General features: G+C 41.2%; 1 protein-coding gene across 2 annotated transcripts in view; it reads right to left on the minus strand.

Annotated features, from left to right (window-relative positions):
- NAV2 (neuron navigator 2) overlaps positions 1-22,221 on the minus strand; it is a 410,341-nt gene extending 388,120 nt beyond the window's left edge. Inside the window, exon 1 of one of the 2 annotated variants that reach the window (XM_055813584.1) lies at positions 22,013-22,221. In XM_055813584.1, the coding sequence (XP_055669559.1) occupies positions 22,013-22,087 (75 nt within the window). In that variant the 5' untranslated portion in view covers positions 22,088-22,221. The remainder of the gene's footprint in view (positions 1-22,012) is intronic. The other variant, XM_055813586.1, reaches the window with a different exon arrangement.
- Positions 22,222-24,137: the final 1,916 nt, after the last annotated feature.

A 24,137-nucleotide genomic window follows, 5' to 3' on the forward strand; every position in this document is an offset into this window, starting at 1 on the left:
TCAAGGGCTAAAAAAATAAACACTTGTATTTGCTAGGGTAGATTACATATTTTAAACCAAAATGAAAGTCTGAAAGATACAAATATTTATAAAAGAACAGGGGAGTTTATAGTTCCAGTTTGTATTTGTGTATATACGTGCACATCACACCCATTAGTTCTGTGTGCTATGAATGTATCCATTTCATTTCATACTCCACTAACTCTTCCCCCTCCCCCCCCCCAGATCCATCTTCACAAGCCACCACACTTCTGCCGCCGTGCCGCAGCACTGAGCCCAGCGGGTACCGCACTCCCCGCACCCTTCTCCTCCGAAACCCCGACCCCCTCAGCCCCAGCCTCCCCCCCAGGCGGCACCGAGCCCAGCACAGTCACACCACAGATACAGACCCAAGCGCTCAGGACACACAAACCCAGTTCTGCGTAACATCCACATCAATCGCTTGTTCCTCTGTTGGCAAACCACACGTTACCGACCCCCAGAAGACCTCAGTGACTACCACATTCACCTTCTTCATCTTCTACACTTTATGAGAAAGCCCTGACCTACACGTCGCGTGTACCACCCACGTCAGGTTGTTACGCTCCTACATCTGTGCAGGCACGGACAGCTTCCAAGACTTGCTTGTATTGTTTGAAATGCTTTTATAAAGTCATGTAAATCAAGTGAAAATTCAGCATTTTTTTTTCTTCTGGAAAGCCACCATTTTAATTTCGTCTGGGCAATCAATTTACATGGGCCAAGCAATTTATGGTGCACAGGGATATGCAGTGCTTTGTCATAAGAGGAAAAAGACATTTCACCAGAAGTCATCAACCACTTCAGGAGATACAGCTGAAACCACACACAGGAGGAATGACTGCAACCCTGCATGTGCTCTTCATGCAGTCACACTAGAGAACACAGACTAAATGGGACATTTGGAGCTAAGTATCATTAGTTTTATTGGCAGAGACCCTTGCAGGACCCAGCATAAGAAGAACATCGGGTATGGAGACCAGCTGCCTGGCAAGACCCTCTGTGCATTCAGAGGGAAAGACTTGAGTTTAGTCACTTTGGTGTCACCCCACTCTGCCTTAGGCCATTGCTGCTAAGGTTTCAGCTTCTGGATGAGACCCAGCACTGAGCACACTGCAAGGAGCCTGGGAAACCTCAAGTTGTTGGCAAAGTTGCCTCAGAACAGCCTTCTTTATCATTTTCAACACGGACGGCCAAGGGGTCAAATCTCACCATGAGAATAAGGGGTTCCAGCCCCAAAGACGCAGTCCCGGCTCTACTGACATTTGTTGCCAAAGAGGGTTGTTGTTTTTTCCTGTGGTATTGCAAATTCATCCAAACCTTCAAAAACAAAATTTTGGGCTTCTACTTGTACCTACATGAGTATCACTAGACAGTTTTTATCAACTTACCCTTTAATGGAAAGTTACAAGTAAGATGTTTTCCTGCTCTTACAAGTCCATTGAAAAAAATATTCTTTCAACAACATTCCCTCCAGGAATACATCCTTATCACACCAGTCAAGGAAAATACAATATTCCTAATGACACAATGTTTGGTTAAGAGCTCCCAGTCTTATCTCATTACTTCAGATGAGCATTAACAAGTTTGACTGATTTGGATGCACCACCAAACAAAATTTTTTCACATTATTTCTTGCAGGAAGACACCTTCTGTCAGCATGTACTCAGCCTAGCTTGTCACCCTTCCTTCCCTTAATAAGTTTCTAACCCCTCAGTTCAGTTTTAACCAAAAAAAGGCGTAAGTGTCTCAAAAAGACAGAAGCCTTGAGTTTCACTACCAAAGCAAAGACCTAGGAAAGATCCCAACAGAAGGCAGCAGCTGTTGTGCAGCTTGGCCAGACACCTTGGAGATCACCAGAACAGAATAGACGTCATTAGAAGACACAGAAGAGAACTGGGGACGTGTAGGACAGCCCATGAAAAGCACGTGGCCTGTCCAAGACCACCCCCACCTTTCTGTAAGCGGCAAAAGAGGAGAAAACAGAGATGAACCACCCTAATGACAAAAGATCTCTCTCTCCACAAAAAGCCCAAATAATTCCCACCTTCGAGCTTCGGACAGGAAATAGTTCCACAAGAACCTCCAGTTTTTAAGAGGCATTTCAAAGACAAACCTGTTAAATGGGTCGTGACCTATTTTAAGTAGATTCATCAACAAAACTTAGAACTTCACTTACTATTAAGGTGACCAAACCAGCCAGACATTTCCACTTCAGCTGAAAGCACAAAGTCATCTCTGAAAAGGATGACTGCCATTAAAGCACTCCCAACAGCTTTACAGGTGTTTCTTAAGGAGCCAGAGCTTTCCTTCAGGTGGCACTAAGTTTTGCAAAGGTGAGCTCAGATCTCGGTCAGACTGAAGGTCAGGGAACAGTCAGATTGTCACAGAACTGTGGTCAGAAGAGCTGCTTCCAACCCCACCCCGTTTACTGAAGCTGAGCCTCGAATCTCAAGGTTTTCACAACATACTGAAACGTTACTCACCTTCAAGAGCAGACGAACTGCTACAATCATTCAGTTTCACATTCATATTTTGTGGTTGACATTTCTAGTGTTTAAAAGATACATTTCTGGCTGAAACCTGTTGGACAGGTAAGGCACTTAATTTGGCTTCTAGATGGAAAGTAAGACTATCTGTGAACCGTGTCAAATTCTCTTGATGCAAAGGTTAAGGGAACGCGGTCCATCAGTTCACAAATGCACAAGTTTTACTATCATTATCAAACCAGGCTAAATGCACTTACGAGCCTGTCCCCTTGAACACAGGACCCTGACATACAAAGCATCTACTGGGCTTCAATGAAAGGATATAGAAGTGCTAATTAAGGTCTGATGTGGTTCCTCTTCGCCATTACCTAGCCATGGAATGACAGCTATCAACCAATCATGCAGTTCAGAGGTACCTCAAAAAGCTTAATTTCAGACTATTTATAGGCTCAAACCTTGTAGCAATGGTTACACCGTGAACCTCGTTGCCAACAATCACCGGCAAAGTGGTTCTAGATATGGTCCTGTATCTTTATATACATAAGACACCGAGGTGCTGGAGTATCCCCAGATATGGGCAGCAGGGCTGGGACACAAGGCTGATGGGGGGCAGCTGGGAGCGCTCAGCCTGGAGAGGAGGGGGTTCAGGGGGGACCTGATGGCTCCCGACAGCTGCCTGGCGGGGGCTGGGGGCAGGGGGGGGTCGGTCTCTGCTCCCAGGGAACAGCGACAGGACCAGAGGGAACGGCCTCAGGTGGCACCAGGGGAGGTTCAGGTTGGGGGTCAGGGAAAATGTCTTCACTGGGAGGGTGGTCAGGCAGTGGGACAAGCTGCCCGGGGGGTGGTGGGGTCACCGTCCCTGGGGGTGTTTCAAAAAGCATGTAGATGCGGTGCCTGGGGACATGGTTCAGTGTTGTCCTTGGCAGTGCTGATTTAATGGTTGGACTCCATGATCTTAAAGCTCTTTTCCAACCTCAAAAGTTTCTATGATCATCCTGGTATTTTCCATGCTACTTAGTCAAATATTCATTCCCATTGTTCAAAGGTCTGGAATGAGGATCCAATAAAACCAAAATACAATTAAGAAAGAAATTGTGGGGTAAAGGTTTTAATCTAATCTCAAAATATCCAATGTTTGCATCAAGCTATGTAACATATGGCCCAGAAACTACTTATCCTGGCTTTCTCCTGCCAGCCCACAACCACTGGTCCTATGCCTACACTAGAACTCACCCCTACGCAACAGAGGTGCAAGGACTGCATGTTAGAGCAGGCAGGAGTAGCCACGAGTATCTGATGGGGAACTTGACAACAGCACAGGATCAAAACATGCACTCGCTGATTAAACTTTTGGGCTACCTTTCAAAAAGCACATTCAAGGACGAGTCCTACAGGTTGTTCTTGGCCAAGACGGGTATTTCAGCTTCCAACTACACAGGTTAGGCAAGTAGAAAGCGCTGCTTTCCCTCTGTCTCCTGGCTTTTCCATTATTCTCTCACCAGGGTGTATTTTAAGTGAACTCACAGTACTAAAAGAGATTCCTTTATGTGGTGAAGTAATACAAATAATGATGCACTGAACTTTCTCTACTAGGAAAGGTGCCCCTAGTACAACCATTTGAATGCTCAAACTGGCAATAGACACGGCGCTCATTTTCCAGTGGCATCACACCCACTCCTTTAAGTCACCAAGGAAGCAAAGAATTACCTTTTTTTTTAAAAAAAAAAGTTATCAGCATCAACATCACAAATAAGCAATACACTATCTGATAGGAACCCTTTGAAATATTAATACTGAGTCGAAGACTAAGTATCAGCTCGAAGAGGCTAAGGATAGCAAGCCCCCTAGCATCACTTTCAAAGCAACATGACCGTTGTGCAGTTTGTTAATACAGTGCAGTAGGCCAGTCCTGGTTTCCAAATCACTGTTGGACTCATTCCCATGACCAATGGTACTTATCTCCATGCAATTTAATGGAAATCTGAGTATTTCTGATGGAAGACGCTTGCACTGTTTCATTGTTGATATTCACAGGACTTCCTTTGTTATTCTGCGCTTCGCTCCTTGCTTCTAAGCTATTACTTGGAAACAACTGTACTGCAGCTATGGAAAACACTTTGGAAAGCTTTGGAAATGCAAGACTGGAAACCCCTAATGTTTTATGGCAAGTATTTTTCCTATTTGCATGCTAGCAGGTCTTCAGCAAGCATGACCACTGTGCATCACCTTCTTCAGCATTCTCTACATATATTTTAGAATCTTACCCTGGGTGTAAAATGGCAAGGATGCTTCAAGTACAAGTTTAAAAGGAACAAAGAGCAAAATAAAGCTCCTTAAGCAAGATCTCAAATGAGAAAATCCATTTTTTCTTTAGAGAGTATTAGCATAATCATGAGACCTTAGTGTTGTTGAACCAAAAATTCTCCTAGTGATCACACAGGGAAAGTCAGGGCAGAATAAGAAAAGTCTAACTCAGACTTACAAATTCCAAATACCCAGGGAAATAACACAGGCCTTAATATCACCGCTGGCAGTCTCCAGTGAAATGCAAACTAGATTGTGAAAGACTACAAACCCCTTCCCCTCCACTGAAAATCAACCGAAACAACAATTCCTCAGCTTTTTTTCCATTGCTTTCACTAGTCATCATGCCTCGTTGCTAAGTTTTGGGTGGAGCACTGAGGTAGTGCAGTATATATGGCCAACCTGCCTCATCCGAAAACAGGAAAGGGTCTACCCAAAATACAGCAAGCCATCACAAAGCTGTTCTGCACCAAGCTTCTCGCTTCTGATTTCATAGCCTCAATGGAGAGGGAAAATCAGGATGGACAGAAAGATCCAGGCAAAACCACCAATTTTATTTATGGCTTAAGGTTGCTGTGTGCCATTCCGCAAAGAAATCACAAGAAATCCACGAGTTCCTGTCCCAGAGATCTTACCATCTATTCAGAAAAACCTAAGGATGAAGGTTGTGTATGTAACAAGACGGAAAGATGCCAACTGTTAAGGCTGATTGTTCAACAATCCAGTACAGGCTTTCATTCCCCTTGCATGTATGGTTTTGAAATACAGGTCAGAGCCAAATAGTCAATGTAAGAGTAAATAAGTTTGTATCATTTTTATGAGACCACTATAGTGTTTCTCTGCTGTTATTGTGCATCTGCAAAACCAACTTGTTCCAACTGCGCTTTCTCTCCATGTGGCACAAGATTTGTTATGCAACAACCTTTCCTTTCCAAGGTTGCAGTGAGAAAAAGGAGCAAATTTACGTCATTTTCCCCTGTCACTTACACTTCTTCGTATAAAGATTTTCACTGTAGTGTGAATTTTGCTTAATTTTCAAAAGTAATTTCCTCTGGTCCTGTAGCTGTATGTGAGCATATATCCTAGCATACAGCAACTCCAGAGCAAACTTTCAGAATCATGTCACCTTTAGTACAATACTCATAGTAGGCTCAGAACACTTAAGAGGAAGGAGCAAGTGAAAGCCTTTTATAGTGTCACAATCCTGTTTTATTGAACTTGCATCCTTCCCATCACATCTTATGTAGTTTTACTGAAATATTCCTGCATTTTCTCTGTTGGCCCCTGCTTTTATCCAGAGGTTTTCTGGACAAATATCTCCACTGTTTCCGAGTAAATAGATATCCCCATCCTGCCTAATCACTTACATCACCAAAGGAATCATCCCCTTGATTGCCATAACAGTACATTAGCAGTTAAATATATAAATATATTCTACCACTTAAGCTTGCCTGCCTGAAAGAGCAGATGATGCCCACTTGAGCCACTTTACAACACTCAGATCCCCCATCAATTTCCATGCAAATTCCCCAAAGAGAATGAGCACAAAGACTGGGCTCCTGCAAACATTTACAGCATAATTCAACATGGTTAATGAAGTAACCATGACACAAACCAGAAAGAATACCAGTTAAATATGTCAGGCCTTAGCCACATGAATAGAAATTAATATATACATAAAGATATTATCTAAATCATGAAACAACTACAGGCTCTGCATTAGCAAAGAGTGCAGCTGTAACAACACAAAAAAAACCCCCGAATTCGGAAAGGTGAAAAAGTTTAATACACAACTACACGACCAGTAGGAAATCTGTTGTTAACTTCATTTCAGGAAAAAAAACTGGTGTGGAAAACACATTAGCCTAAGTGACCTGATTGACAGTTCAGTTTCTCTTGAGTAGATTCACTAAGGTGCAATCTACTTCAGTACTATTAGAAAGAAAGAAAAAAGTAGTAAGCTTCAGGTTAAATGCCATCAATAATAAAAAAAGAATTACAGCAACTGAAGGAAGTGTAATCACATGAAAGTTACCCAAGTATGAGAATAGTACCCATCTTTTAATTTCCAATCAGCAGCTTTACACTTTCTATACAGTGCCAGAGAGATAATTATCTAGTGCTTATCAGCGCAGACACCGGCAATTTAAAGCAGTTTTGCCTACAGAAACAAGATTTCTGAGCTGCAGCCATCCCATTTTTATAAGCATTTGCCATCTTTATCACTTTGAGATTTAACATTTAAAAGGGTATATGAGGCACCTAGTGATTTAAAAGAAGATTTTCTCCCTCGCAGTAAAATCCTTTAAAAATATGCTTCAATATGATTCTATGTTCATATGCTCATATTTCAGTCACTACACAATGGGAAAAATGATAGAAATGAACAATCTAATAATCTACTTCCCTAACTACATAAAAATCATAAACTACTCATATCCTCGCTTTTTCAAAAGCAGTACTCAAATTATAATGTGTGAAGTGAATTACATTAGTCCCCTAATTAGATATTCTTTTTCCCATTACCCAAAAAATTGGTATTTCATGCAATAGAAGTGTGCACAACACGTTATTAATCACTGTCAACAATGTGAAAGGTTGCAAAGATAACTACTCATCATTACAGAATCTGGGCAGGTGGCCAAAAAGAAAAGAACCATGGATATTAAGTTATCATCAATGGTTATGAATAGTTTTTGGCTTCCAAAGTTCACCACTCAAAGGTCTGACATACTGCCTAGGTCTGCCTCATCAAAGCCTTGACGTCAGCAGGGTTGAACTGCACAATGCTCTCTGCCAACGCAGCGTATGTGGAAATGCACTTTGACAATGTGCTTGGATTCTAGACACGCAGTAAGTTAAGACACCCGAGTCTAAGGCTTGATTTTGAACAATTTGCTTAAGTGCACAGTCACGTTTTCCTCTCAAGCATTAACGATGCAACTAACCTGTTAAGCAGTCACAATGATGTTTTACCACATCTTTAACATTATCTGCAAAGGAGAAGACGCTATATTATAAATAAAACCAGTGTTTATCCAGCCATTAAATAGGAGTCAAGATGGGCTGTTTTCATTACTTAGATGCCACAAAAAAAAATCCTAAATTGAAAACCACATTCTAGTTTAGTAAGAACGGGTATAAGAATAGAAATTAACTGTAATAATGTAAAAAGCACTCTAGATATTAGTAATCTTAATTGGCAACAATAGATATCATTAAAGTTCATTATAGGAATTGACTTGCAATGGCATAATTTCAGCATGCTATTTCCTTTCAGAAGAAAATCAGTCATTCCTAACTCCCAAAAGAATTTGGGCATAATATCTGGACATTTTTAAGTTTGCTAAAAACATGTGCAAGCTTTAAGGAAACATAATTACATCCTGTTGTATCCTCCAAGGACCACACTAACAGTCTTTGTATTACCTCTCTTTAAAAGCCACATCCTCAGCTGGTCAGCCAGGGCAGCAGTTACAATACACTCTGGAGCACTTCATGCAGCGTGAGGTTGTTAATAGTATATATGGAGGTTCATCAGGGATGGGGGGTTGCCTTCCTGACCCCAGAACAGACGCAAGCCTGAGAAACTCCGAGGGAAATGAAGTACGTGTACCAGCACTAGATGTGGCGCACACAGTACTTGCCAGGGCTGAAAACAAATGGACTCTGCCCTCCTCTACCCATTCCCTAATTTAGACCCTCTCACTCAGACAAGATTCACTGACAAAAAAAAAAAATTAAAATTAAAAAATATTCCTCTGCTCTGAATATCCCAAGTACACCTACTGAAAAGGCTTACCGTAGAAGTTGCAATTCTAAGTGCTGCTGGAGTTCATAGAAGCAGGACACGAGACCTTTACACTACTCCCTCATCTAAAATCATGAAATGTATGAAGTAAGTTAGATGCTTACTTAGAAGACACCTCATAACCTAATTAGTGTGTTTAATTAGTTTATGCGTGCACCTCCTTAGACACATTCAAGACGCCTTGGACCAAAGCCTTGGTCATTAAAGAAGTCCTTCTGCACTTCACAGGCACTAGCGTTCATCGCACGGCACAGGTTATTCAGCATGATGCATCACCTTCAGGCAGAAGAAATGAAGAGAGAAACAGACGGGGAGCGCAGTTATTGTTCTTCATCTTCAACAACACGTTCAAGTGATGAGGAATAGAGAAAGTTCTAGGGCTGTTCCCCAAGAGCTCAGGGCGGTGCACGAGCAGACTCAGCTCCACTGCCACACACCCCCGGCTCTGCCTGACATCGCCCTCAGCCCAGCCACCACGTTCAGAACCATCAAAACTTCAATCCACAAATGAAAAGCCTTCTATACAACAGTAACAGTCATTTACAGGCTGCGTAAATCTTTTTTTTTTTTTTTTTTTTTTTGGGGGGGGGGGGGGGGGGGGGCTGGGGTTTTGGGATTTGTTTTGGGTTTGGTTGTGGGTTTATTTTTTTTAGAAATAAGGACAAGCATATACCTGAATCTTTAAGCAGATTTCCTCACATGAAGCGAATGCTTGCACTACATTTGCTTTTGTGTTGCTTACCTTGTGTTCTAGTCTGCAAGGCTTGAGTAAGTATTTCTCATCATTCATATAGATTATCCATTTCTAACTTCCATTTTATTTATAGCAACAAAAGAAACAAAAAAATTAAACCAGCATTGCAAGAACTTGCAGGAACAAGAGGAAAAGCAAGAACAAGCCAATGCTCCTCCACCTTCCCACAGTCCATCACCCTCCCGTTCTGCCTGATTCCAATATCAATCCAGGATCTTGGAGCCCCATTGCCCAAAAGCCACAAGAAACCATGCTACCAGCTGGATTCATTTGAAAATAATGCGCCCCCTCCAAACACACACACAAAAATTATCTTAACCCAAAGAAAGTCCAATAGCGTGAGCTGTCTGTCTCAGCTATTCTCATCCGTGTAGGGCAACGCCAAAGGACACTGTGACACCAATGCAGTGAGCAAGGGAGTTAGGGTCTCCTTCCACACCTCAGCACTTGACCGAGCGCTCCTCCAAACCGAAGCGCTACATCTTTCCTCCTGTTATTCCCTATCACCAAAAACTAATATTCCACTCTATGAAGACACAAGCTTATACACACAGAAAAAACTAATAGCTACATCTACAAGCTGAAAATATGACCTCTAAGTCAAACAAAGACAGCTGAGTACAGAAGTCTATCAACAATACACTGTGTTTATGCTATTATTGATTACAATGTATGTTAAGTAACCTGGACTTCGTGCTAACGTCACTCAACTCTGTCAGCTGGAGGTCCCAAAACGTTTTGTGAAGTATGACCCCACGTTACAGGTAGGAAAGACCGAGAGGCGATGTTCTTACACTTTCTCTTACAAACTCTCCCACAAAAACATATCGTGGGCTAGGAGAGCAAAGAGAATTATGTAGATTTGTATATGACACCTTACCTTTCAGCAACATTGCCTCCACAATTACACAGGCAACAGTTACGACACTATCATTATGCAGTATCTATCTCCTGGCTCATTTTGATTCTGTCAAAGCATTAAACACCTTCACTTCAGATTCAGCTACAGCAAATGCAATGAAATGACACGAGACCACCCACCAGCAAGATTTCAAGTTCCAAGCTCTCAGGAAAGCCATCATCTGCCTATCTAGAAGGGCCCTTGTCTGTACATGCTTCCATCTATTTTAGCACTTCAATGTGCTGCACGGCACTCAGAGTTCACAGGCACTTTATACAATGTGAAAAATCTCCCCCATACACAACTTTCATCCTCCGCCAGCTGGTCTATTATGTCGTATCATTTGAGTTTTAAAAGGATGCGTCCATGTATTTATTTTTCCCACCTGATAAATATTTATGAAGATTTTACTCCAGTCCTAACACACACATATTGTAACTAATCTTCCTTTTACGTAGTCAAGCATGTTAGAGGAAAACAAGTTTGAAGACAGGCTATGCCTATTGCCCAGCCTGAGCTCCAGAAGGCAGCACATTAAGCAAAATGATGCCTGTCTGGAAGGCAAATTAGAAAGACAACAACAACAAAACCCAGCACGAGATTTACATGAGTTTCTCAACAGTGCAGTGCTGCAAGTACTTAAAACCTGCAAAAGTTAAGTGTTTAAAAGAAAGATCTTTCTGGTGTTTGGTGATTATTTTCCCCTTCACTAGGATGTGAGCTATCATATATAGCTTTTTGCTACATAACTTTGAAGCACCGCCTTATGCAACTAAGGGATAGCTGACGCAACTTTCACTCATTTCTAATATCTTACATTGATTGTGATCAGGGCTGATATGGAAAGGACATGCTTCTGCTAACTGAACTAGCATCATCTGGTTTTGATGTGTTGTTTGGGTTTTTTAACATTCCTGTTGTGGAGCAATGGAACAATAATGGAACCAAAGCCCAGTTCCTGCCCATCTCTCGGAAATTTTGACGACAATCTAATTTCCCTTACACAAAGCCTAGCAATTCTGCAGTGTCTCCCCTTTCTGATCTCCCCTATTTCTAGTGTGTTTACAGGATTTACTTAGAAATTTTGAATATTTCTAAGTGATTTGAATCGAAGACTTTCAAAAAAAATCATTACCTTCTTTGACATGATACAGCAAAAAAAAAAAAAATCAATGAAGAGAACGAGACATCTGAATTAGAAAAACTCAAAGAGAGACACCGAAATAGCATAGGCAATTCCATCTGCCTCATTACATTTTTGGAATAGTCGTATCAGATGTATGTTGTTTATCCAAAACAAATCCTCCAAGTTACTAAGATCTGATAGTCACTGCTGTCACCACAATGAAGAACTGAAAGACTTTAGAAAATAAACTGCAAACTGAACGCTTGCAGCACGTAGAGCTCATTTTCCACCTATAAATGAGGTTTTTCATAACAAGCTTACCTTGTCTCTATCGATTTTTCAACTCACCCTATTATCAGATCTCAGAAGATACTCTCCTGCCCCTCAGCTCCCTTGAATCCAACTCCTTTTTTAGTGCAGAACACTTGAAAAATAGCTACACAAGTCTGAGTACATATTTATTACCATCAATGTGCGATAGCCTCAAGAGACATCCACGCATCATACTCTGTTAGCGAGAAAAGGAATCACAGCCTTCAATACCGTGCTATTTTTTCCTAATGCTGCAAGGACAAGCTAATTTGTGAGCCACACCATTCCTTTCCAAAGGACGAAGGACATACTTTGGTAAAGGAGAAAACCCCAAAGACCATGCTCTCACCAACTTGTACTGTTGTACTGCCATGGGAACACAGAGGAGCCCCTCAGGAGGCTCCCAAAACAGGCCTGCTCCCCATCAGAAGGGGTGACAAGCTCCTGAGGAGTGGGAGAAAGGTCTAGGTACGTACACTGGCTCCGTCTCCCCTAGAACACTGCACACATGCCGTTTCATCTCAGCCTACGGTTCTGTCACGTCCTACCTCAGGGGTGCTCCATGTCGCCAGAAAAAGAGCAGAAATCACACGTGAACTGTTCAATGGGCAAAAACCTCCATGCAAGAAGAGGCAAGCAACCAGCTGTGCTCTCCCTTCCCATTTTTCTCTGCAAATAAATGAGCAATTACAACTTGGTCTAGGTGACAAAGAACAGTAATACACTGCCCTAACAAGAGGATTACAGGTCAGGAGAATAAGTTAAGATAACTTAGTCCAGCAGTCTCCTACCAGTTATTTTACAGTTAGACCAACGTAATCTTAAGCAATTTTAGAAGAAAAGTATCAGCTTTCATCTGTAACATCTGTTTTACCACCAGGTTCTGTTACATCCTCAATATTCCTTTTAGCAGTCCTGTGAAAATAATCCATGAATTTCAATGCATACACAGACATAGGATGCTTTTGAAGAGCAATACCTAGCTAGGGAACAAACACCTCTCATGCTCACTAGAAGCTCCTTCATCTGCACTGCAACCTATTACAGAGCCACAACCAGCACCAGTAAATATGCTTTAAGTTTTCTGTCATACTGGATCTATACCTTAACACAGAAATCTAATTTCTTTGTTAAAGAAGGTATATCCTATAGCTTCACTGCTACTGGGAAGTGTCACTAATGTTTGTTAAAGTTGTTGTGAATTGCTGTAGTATGCAAGCATAAACAAATCTACAGCACATCTGTCAAACTAGACTATAATCAACCAGAAAAAACCCTAACGCTTGGTGCCTAAAAATAAATACCAACAAATGCATGTCTGTCTCTCCCTAATGCCTCCCGTTCTGAAAGGCCCTTGAGGTACTCTTAGCTTTGCAATACGCCCTAAAATAAGTACATCAGTCTGAATTATCAGAGAGGCTATTTCCTTTACACTCCTTCCCCTTTTTTCCCATTCCATTTCCTACCACTCCCCTCACCAGGAATATCAAAACAGATAGCAGACCTGGGGGATATCAAACTTGCTTCCAGGCACAGGCATCATGAGAGGCAGTATCTGACTGTGCAGTATGAATTTCCCAGCTATTTAGTTTTCAAAGAACTTTATGTCATGGCCCACACATTATTCCATATAACAATTACTTCAAAGCCAGAGGCTATCCATTTGCATAATAATGAACATTTTTCCTTAAGAGGTGTGCAGGAAACTACGTGCTAATGGGTTCTAGCGTGTATTATCTGAAAGTCACATTTGCTTCGTAAAAATAATTAAACCCACGACCTCTAATGTTTAGCTACCTGTACCTTTTATGTAACAGACAGAGAGGCACCTGTCCTGTTAAATGAAGAACACACAGGACTAATTTTTGCAATACCAAGTCACTCCAACTCAGTAATTAACGCTGGACTGTTCACACATGTAAGGACTGCAGGAGTGGGCTGGCTTCTGAAGCTGTGCATCAGGGGAAATGCATCCTATAGCACAGAAAACACGGGTTTGCCATATCTCAGTCACAGAAAGCATGAGGGAAATACACACACCCATTTCTGCTAAATCACTGAAGAAGAGGGAAAGGGTATTTCACAGCTGGAGAAAAAAGCTCTTCCAAGAACACGTTGGATCTGACATGTCAGGAGTAATTTTTATAGAAACTATCCAGTAACAGAAGAAATTTTCTTATTAGGCAGGGAGTCCTCCATAGCATCCTATAATCCACATTTGATACTAGTATAGCAGGCTTTTCCTCTTAGCATCTGAAATTCACTTAATTTTCAAACAACTGTTCTTTAAAGAAAATATACTATACTGCACAGCACTTACCTGTATTTACTGCTTGAGCCTTTTGGTTTCATCACCTTTGATATTAGATTGGTGAAGCCCAGTTAGAACCTTAGCTATCAAATCCTCATTTATACCACGGGATGTGCAAAACTAGAATAACAGGCTCACTAACGCACTGAGACACAGCTGCAGCACCAAGGCCCGTCAGGGGGCTTCTGCTCCTCAGCCCACACTTGGGTTCACCATCCCCAGACAAGGAACCACCAAACCAGCTAAAGACACCAGCATTCCGTGCAGCATACCCCCCCTCTGTACAATCCACCACCAACTGGACCTTTTCCACCGAATCAAGCTGTCTGGCTGAATTCTAAAATATCCCCCCCCCCTAATTTCTGACTGTTAATACTTGTAGTCGTTCAAGAGAAGAACGATAATCGTCTCTAACACCACAGGGCGTTAAGCCCATTGTCAGCAGAGCAGCTGGAGCAAGGGCTGGATTTCTTCCCTCTGCGCAAGGCGACCAGCTGATGCATCATATTGTTAGGTTTCTCTCCAGCTCTGAAACATCAGATATCGATCAGTGCCACAGGCGGTACAGCATGCTAGACAGCCTGTTGTAGGATTTGTCCGAGCACAACACACCAGTGTGTTCTTAATCTACCATCACAGAAGAGGCAGAGAAAAAAAATCTTTTTTTTCCATCTTTAAAACTAGATGCTACGTAGATAAACACATACGCAAGCAGGGACACTCTCTTGCAGACAAGAGCAGCATTAAGGATGTCTTAAAAATACCCAATCAGCATTAACCTTCACTCCTTTAGGACTGGAAATTACCAGCTGTTCCATATTGTTCAACACAGTTTCAGCAAACAGAAATTATTTCTACCTGATTTTTCACAGTTCCATTAAATACGGCATCTATACTCATCTACCATGTAAATACTCCTCCATACAAGCATTTTCAGAGACATGCTTTCCAGGATTTTGGAATAAGCCCACAAGAATAATTGTTCTGGTTTTTGTACACATGGGGGAAAGCGGGTGTCAGGGTATTTGAGCACGGTGTAACTCGTCCCCATGCTCTGTTCTTGGTTAAGGTAAAGATCCAGAAGTGGGCATTCTGCTAAGACAGTGCCATCAGCAAGCTTGTAGAAGATGGTATAAATGTCTTTAACAAAGACTTCCAGAATCCTATCCTTCATAGTGTAATGTTTCATTCTTAATTATCCCATAGCCATGACACAAGTAGCAGTTGTTTAGCTATCTCATCACCTACTCAGCTGCATCTCCAGTTCAACTTTACTTCCCTCCGCTAACAAAGGCTTTAAGTCAGTGTTCATGTGGAGAGCCAACATTGCCCTTCATCACTTAACCCACCCATAACATCAGAATTTTCCAAGCACACCCAAATGATTTTGAAAGGTACGCTATGTTGTCTTGGAATGCTATTGTGCTTACACATGGGTGTTTTTTTCCACATCCTTAGAACCTCAGAAAAAACCCTTTAGTCAAGGCAAAGTTATTTTCAAGATAACAAACTTCATTCACTATGAGGAAGAGAAATACAGTCTTCAGTGACTACAGAATATTTTGTTCCTTATTTTATTCTTGTTAAGTGAAAGAAGTGTTGTGCTGGTTCAGCCAAAACGATTTAAGAGTTCAATCTAGCATTCTCAACCAGAGAGGACAGAAGTGTGCCAATACACCAACGTAGAGGAGTTTTTTAAAGCTAAATTGACTCTGATGTACATGTCATTTAACAAAAGTTGCATACCTAGCAATACGAACAACTGACAGATACGAGACAGCCACTCCTCATCAGGCAGAAGTCATTATTTGAACTTGGTTAGCTGCACTAAAGTCTCCCCTTCCGATGATATCACATAATTAACATCATCTAGGATATCTTAGGATGGAGTCCTTTAGGGACAATTGTTTGGAAGGAGGCTCCAGAACATTAACAACTGAAGAATAGGAAAAAAAAAATATACCATACTCAATACAGAAGATTGTCACAAAAGTAGCCTGGCACGCCAAGTGTGACAATAAGACCGACGACAGTCCTAATCCCTGACACGAACCGATCTGCTTCGGTTCAACTTGAAGTGAAGCTGGCTTTCCAGACACAAAAAAGCAACCTACCTGCAGAGCCACGGAAACACTCAGCTTCCTAAATGTCTTCATGTCCAGCTGACCACCAACAGGAACAGAAATAAATAATCCAGCACATCTACCTTACAGAGCCCATCCATACCTACTCCAACTATTTGTTTCAGGAGCCATACATCTACCTCTGTATCTGTCGCTGCTTAACAAGTCACGGCTTAGGCACATACGCTGCGTAAGGTTTACTCTCTTTATAAGACAGAGGTAAAACCCAACAGTTTGTGCAAGCGTAAGACCTCAAGAAATCCAACACAAGCTTTTTTCATTTCTCAGTAGCCGAGATTCGGGGGGGGGGGGGGGAAGATGAAAAACTGCCTGAATTACAGGTGAGTCAATTCTAGCTGAGACTGTACCACCGAGACCTCAAGGTTCACTACTTGCAGCCTAATCTTCAATCTTCAACTCATCTACATCACCACAGATCCTTTGTATCACATCCTAAGGTAAATATACACAAGTTGGAAAAAAAAAATCACCCTCTAATTTTAAAGAGCTTGCAAAATTACTTTAATTAGAGAATTATTACAACAGATGTCAGCTCAAAAAGCAAGATTCGCTGTTTACCTTACGTAAACATTTTTGATAGTCATAGGAAGCCCTGTTCCTTCATTCAGGAAATTTCTGGTAGACCACAGTCTGACTGTGAGAGGACTAAAATAACGAAACCAGACTCTCACATACAACTCTCACTCTTGCAGAAAGAACTTTTAACGGAAAATAGAACAGAGCACCTTGTAATAATCATCAAGGTGCAAATCTGTGTCACCAAAACAAACAGATTGTTTCTTTGAGCCAATTTCTTAACAGAGAATGATTTATAATAGTCACAGACAGCACATCTACAAAACGGGTTTCAAGAGCATATTAAAAGCAGAATACTTAAGACATTAAAGCAGAAGCTGAGCCTTGGACAGATCACCAGGGCCCATCCGTGTAACTTCAGTGTCCTGGTTTCAGCTGGGATAGAGTTAATTTTCTTCTTAGTCGTTAGTACAGTGCTGTGTTTTGGCTGTGACATGAGAACAACGTTGATAGCACACTGATGTTTTCAGTTATTGCTGGGTGATAACTATACTAAATCAAGGACTTGTCAGTTCCTTGGGCCCTGCCAGCCAGAGGGCTGGGGGGGGGGCCACAGGAAACTGGGAGGGGACACGGCCAGGACAGGTGACCCAGGCTAGCCAAAGGGACATTCCATACCATATGGTGTCATGCTGAGTGTATAAACTCAGGAAGAAGGAGGAAAGTGGGGACATTTGGCATTACAGCTTCTGTCTTCTCAAGTAACCATTACTGTGATGGAGCCCGGCTTCCCCAGGGATGGCCGAACACCTGCCTGCCCATGGCAAGTAGGGAATGGATTCCTTGCTTTGCTTTGCTTGTGTGTGCAGCTTTTGCTTTACCTATTAAATCGTTCTTATCTCAACCCTTGAGTTTTACATTCCTTTTCGATTCTCTTCCCCATCCCTCTGGGTGAGGGGGAATGAGCAAGCCGCTGCGTGGGGCTTGGTTGCCTGCCAGGGTTAAATCACGACACTTAAGTCTCCCTAATCTGACTCTCTGAATATCAGGTTTAAAGTAGACTTATTAACAATCTTGTAATTACAAGAATAAAAACATAAAGCCTATAGCCAGGAACTAAACACAGATGGTTACGTTTACAGAAGGCTTTCAATATTTGCAAAACAAAGGACAGGTTATGGCATTTTTCTCAGTTCTCTGGCTCAGTGGATTTTTTATTGCATTTCTTTTTCATAAAAGCCCAGTTAGTTCCATTACCAAAACACCACATTGCAGCTTGCCGTAATTTCATACAGTAAGCTTTGCTGCAATTTATAAGTGGCTATACTTGAGTGCCCTCACACCAGCTCAACAGCACAGCACCCATCAACTGCATTAATGTCTCGGAAGAAAAAAAAAAAATGAATCTACTAATAAATATGGTACTCGGCCAACATTACTCCACTTTAAACAACACAGGTTCTCAACATGAGAAGGTCAACACATGCGAGACCACTTATGCTCTTTAAAATGACTTTGATAGAAAGGTGGCAGCAAAGTATCCTGAAGCGATGCTAAAGCTTATCAATAATAACCCAGGAAAAACATAACACAAGCCAAAGAGAAAGCTACAACATATGGCTTCAGTCATGTGTACCATGATGACTGTTTCAATAAAAACAAGTCAAGAGAGAAGACACCCTCAAAAAAAGTGTTAGCCTGCTTTTAACACTGCGAAACTGCAGCTTGCACATTCCTCATTTAAAAAAAAAAAAAAAAGAAAAAAAGAAAAAAAAAAGAAAGAAAAGAAAAAAAGAGAAAGTTTTCTATCAAATAGAAGGAAGGGGGGGAAAAACCCAGTCCTGGCAGACCATCATCAGTTTGGTTTTACAGTGCCAGATCCACTGTGCATGTGTGGTAGCATGTCTAGGTAGCTTGAACCAGCACTTCAAAGTCCAGGGTGACATTTTTTCTGCAGTCAAATAAACAACACACACAAAAGCAACCAACCACCTCTAAGTCCTATGAGATGCAGTATCAGCATGCTGTTTTCTGCACCGCTGACGACGAAGACAGTCCTTCCCAAAATCTACTAACCCAATACACCAGGTAGGTACACATAAATCTCTGCTTATCTTGCCATTTTGGGGTTTTATCAGAGCCAAAAATTTAGTTGGACAACAGATCATTTATAAGCATAATACACACACATATAGAGATCCTTCCAAGATCTAAATTCATTTCACAATTATATTTTACTCATTGTTTAATCAAAGAGGGTTCATTTATGCAGAGCAGAAGACACTTCTGTCACTATTACACATACACATTTCTTTACTGTGACCCACTACAGATCCAAATGCGAAGTCAGGGAGAGTGGGAATGAAGGACGGAAGTCAACTGAAGAAATACTCCGTTTCACCCATCAGCAGAAAATGCATTTAATCAGAACACTTTTTGTGACACAGGACAACTGAAATGTACCTAACTAGACTATTTTAGTAGCAGTTTTTACTGCTTTACAGTGATTTCCTCAAGTCTCCTCTCCAAGAAAAAAAATAATCTGTGAATTTAATGGCCATGACCAATCATCCATTTTTGGTATCAAAACAATATCCTACACAAAAACTTCACAAGTCTATAGCATCACCTGTATCACTCTTGTATTTGAAGACTTTGTTGCCAAGGTCATATACTGGCATAAAGCCTGTTCACATTATTCACATTAGTATTCACGTTAGTAATCCTACTACCTTCAGATGGTCCACTTACATGGTTAAACCTGATCAAATTTTTCACTCATGTATTACAAGTTGCATGGAATTTGGCTATGTAATTCCCACCAGAGTCAATGTCAGTTACGCAGACAGATGTGATGCTATCCTAAACGTTAATACTAGATCGTCTCCTCTTCAACTCTGCCTGCAAAGCTAACACAGCAACAAGTGAAAAGAACCTGCTTTTACTGATTTCAGCAATGTCAGACGCAGCCCGTTTCTAGTTCTTGAAGATCAGCCAACACACGAAAAGCAGAACTCCATACCTTTGAAAAGTAAGCAAAAGTACTAAATCTTGTCTTGCTTTAAGCAATATAGCTACTAAGTAGATAGCTAAAGAAACACTTACAGAAAAAAAGGGGGGCAAATAAAGCTTTATTTGTACACAACAAATGCAAACCTATCTTTCTGTATTTTACTTGGCAAAGACAGGCCAGATGCATCCTTCAATGGCGTACATATACATGCTGATTTCTTACTGCTTCAAAAACACTAAACAACAGTTGACTTTATAAAATAGATTTTCATAAAAAGGAGAATGCACTTGCCTAATTCATGATGATCTTGGCCTTATTTCTTCCAGCACAAGCCACATTTCCAGTAACAAAAGTGTCTACTGATGATTAATTTTAATGGTCCTTAATCACACATCCACTTCTCCCCATCAGAAATCTCAGACTTTGAAGCTTAAGAACACCGAAGTTTATACTACTATTCAACTCCACAGTAACGACCGAGTTGCATCAACAGTTTTATTCCAAACTTATTTTCCCCAGTAAACACAAGTCTAAGCAAAGCTCTCGTCAGTAACCTTTCCCTGGAAAATTCTATAGGAAATGAAATGTAATACTCTATTAAGACTTGTTTTGCAAACAGAAGTGAGAGAGATCACCCAAGCATGCAGAGTCATTAAAATGGATCTTACATATATCATTATAAATTTAATAATCTCCATGACGGCTAGAGTTCAAGTTAAAATGAATGTCAGCAAAGCATGACCAATTGATGTTATCCCAGCTGCCACTGAGCCTCACTTGGGGTTATATTATACATTCAGAGGCCCCACATTACATGTGCACCAAATACCCGGAGCAGGAGCAGATGGGAGATGTAGGCTTCTATACCTATCAGCAAGGAGGGACACACATAATTGCATATTAATTTTGGTGCATCAGAACAATTACAGTATACTGTGGTGTCACAGCTCGCACATGGTTTTCCCATCATACCCTATATGTAGTATAAGGTTGTGTACTTTAAGGAGGGAAAAAAGCATACTAGCAGCCTCCAGAAATTGAGTCAACAGAAGGATTTTGTTTCAGCCCTTACTCATCTACTTCAGTACCAAAATGCTTCCTTGAAAAAAAAACTAAAAGGAAGACCTTGGCAGCTTATCAGTTAATAGATCACACTTGCTGCAATTAAAATACATTTAGGACTTCTCTTTGGTTCCCCCAACTAAGTGTTCCCTAAATGTCATTTCTCTCCGAGGAAACAGCTGCATTTTATCCGATTCCTGAAAGTTTTCCAAGCTGCTTAGATTTCTAATGGGGTGACAGGGAAACCACTTTTATTCTTCAGCAGACTTGATGAAATTGTGACACAAACCTCCCCCTCTCCGAAATTAGACAGCGTTGTTGAACAGCAAAAATAATAGGTGGCGGTCAAGGGAGTGGGGGGTTCCAACTCACTTTGCAGCTGAAAAAAATCATCTGTGAAAGCTACAGGAAAAGGGAGCTCGCCACACAAAGCTGAACACACTGTTTTCTATCACCCATCAAATCTGCGTGGAAAACTATATAAATGATTTATACGGTAGAAACATGTCAAGTATTACCGTTTGCCTGACTGGTGCCAAGAAAACAACTTTGAAGTCCCAGTTGTTCACAAGCCACAGTTTGAGACTGCAACTTCATTTAGGTCAACTTAATGCACCAATGCATCAGTATTAAATAATACAATGCTACCTTGACACACAGAGCTTCCACAAAGCACTTGTACAAAATACGGTCCGCCAGCTGACGTTAAGCACGTTCCACTGTGCATTTTGTTTGTTTTCAAGGCAAAGTCACATCTGGAAACTACAGTAAAATGTGAATGCTACCATCAGGACAAGGAGGATGCTGACAAGCATACAACACTTTCAGCAGATTTAATCACCAAATCCCAAGAAAGCAATTTTAAGCTCTCTAATGATACCAATAAAAAAGCTGAAGCTAAAATAAATCAATAACCTCACCAGACTCAGTAAGACTCAGTACATCAGTCATCCATTTACACTGTATGTCTCTTCATCAACAACTACCCAAAATTCTGGCAGTTTTTCCCTTCTTTCACTCATATTACAATCCTCCCTTCCATCAGCGCTCCATTCCACACACTGAAATAAGCCTGAACAGAGAGACAAACATTTTTAAAAAAAGAAATATCCATAACCAAAAGAGATCTACGGCCAGCTAAGCGTGGCATGCAGCAACTGCAATTGATAAAAGAGTTATAAGGAGCTCTTCTGCCACTTGTACCTCATTCAGCAAGTTAAGCAGAAAGTGCTTCTGCCTTTTGTCACTTACCCTTTTTTGATCTTCCAGTCCATGTGTCACAGGCTTTCTTTTCTGATGTTGGCTGGATTCAGAGCCAGGTTCCATTTCCCAGCTACAAGGACTCTTCCAGCGTCTTTAAGCTTTCCCTAAAAATCCATAGTATGAACAACAAAAATCTAAAAATAATAAAAAAAGGCAAGCAAATTCCTTCAAATCTCGTCCATCCTTTTTATCATCCTCCTAAATTCTGGTTTGCCATCACTGCTTATTATCTTAACAAGCAGCCATTCTGTGAGCCTCTATATCCTATTTTAGCTCAGATGAAGGTTTCCATTTACGTGCCTTACAGAAGGATGACAGAGCTGAATCCAAACCCAGTAGTTTGTGCCACATTATTGCTCCATCAGCAGCCTTTTCAGTGCATTCCTGGCACAGATAATTTATATGTCAATAAAGGTGTAAATGTGCATTTAATCCACTGTGTTGATATTATCAGCATCCCTCTCTTGGGCCACCTTCCTCCCATAAATCAATGTAAACACTTCACAGCGATAATTGCCTTTTGCATATCTAGCAGGTGTTAATTACGTAAAATCATCCATGCATGCTTGTCATCTTCTTCCATGTATTCAACCAAATACCTAAAAGGGGAGGAAAAAAGCAGTTTTTACCACCTTGAAAGAAAACATAGAGCTACTGATATCCTTTGCCCACCACCAGAAGCCACAGGTCAAAAACGATACAATAATTGCCTATTTTGTACATACAAAGCCTCTCAAAATGCTCTGATGCCTATCTAGCATGTTACCTTGCCTCTGGAGCATCTCACATGAAACCACCCCAGAACGACAGCACTGTACATCAGAGTCGAGCCTACTGTGATGCCGACTGAAGCCTGCAAGGATTCAGCTTCTGGATCTACAGCCTAATTCATTACTCTTCTGGGGTCTCTTACCCGGGGATCTTTCTTTTATTTGGTTATTGTGTGCCACCTCCCAAAATCCTGGGTACCGGAATACATCAACAAACAGGTTACACTGTTACACTTGGGAAAGAAAGCAGCACCTGAAATTACAGGTTAGCAACTCAACCACCGTATAATATTGGGGGTTTTGTACTTAGAAGCCCAAGTATACCACAACAGAGACAAATCGCTTCCCGAGCTAACTTGTAAGGTGGGATCAATATCAGCTGGATTCAATAGGCAGGCACCAGCAAAAGCACATTTATTAAGCTGGATTCCATATCTAAAAAAGGCTAAATATTAAAAGATTTTTAGCAACCTTCGTCAAGCATGGTTTAAGACCACCTACTTAGCTGCATGCTGTCGATACAAGCTCTGGTCATAAGCACCAAAAAAACCCAAAGCCAAGTATCCTATGTAACCAAAGAAGATGATAAAAAAGAAGGCAGTCTTAATAATCAGGTATTCACCCATCACTAAAGGATGGATAGCATGAAAAATGAATGCTTCTGTAAACACAGTAGAAACTGGATATCTCTGCCCCACCCCCATCTTTCTACAAAGCTTCAGCACTACCTGAACTCAATACCTGCATCAAATACCTGCCTTGGATCCAACTGGGATTTTTGGTCAAATGCATAAACAGGTTTGTTCTACATGCCCCATTCCCTTGTTATTCCAAGGTAAAAAAATAAAAGCCACAAGACAACAGGTAGAAATACTGCTTTTGCCTATCACTTGAAACACCCCTTCACTGCTCCTCACAGCAAAGCAGTAGGTCGTTAATGAAGTTCTTTTTCTTCTGCCGAGTATAGGAAAGGATGTGACTGATCACAGTGTTGCTGCTGTGCTTTGCCATTTGAGAACGATCTAAAAACACATTAACCTGTTTTACAGAGAAACAAGATGTTTCAAATTTTATTTTGAACAACCACCTCCTCCTGGTCTGTGGTTTCACACCTGCTGACGATATCCATGGAAATCATACAGGTAGCCTGAAGGCAGTAAAGGACCTTTGACCTTTGCAACAAGTATCAATGCAAAAAAAGCCACAGCCAACTTTTATAAATATCCTCAAGTCCCACCAACGAAAACTTTTTCCCTCCAGTGATTTCACTGTGATGTGACACACGAGGCTGCATCAGTCACATCGTGTAATGCCATGCTGGAATAGCATGACATAACCGGTGC

This window comes from Falco peregrinus, chromosome 9 (genome assembly GCF_023634155.1).
Source record: "Falco peregrinus isolate bFalPer1 chromosome 9, bFalPer1.pri, whole genome shotgun sequence".
NCBI lineage: Eukaryota > Metazoa > Chordata > Aves > Falconiformes > Falconidae > Falco > Falco peregrinus.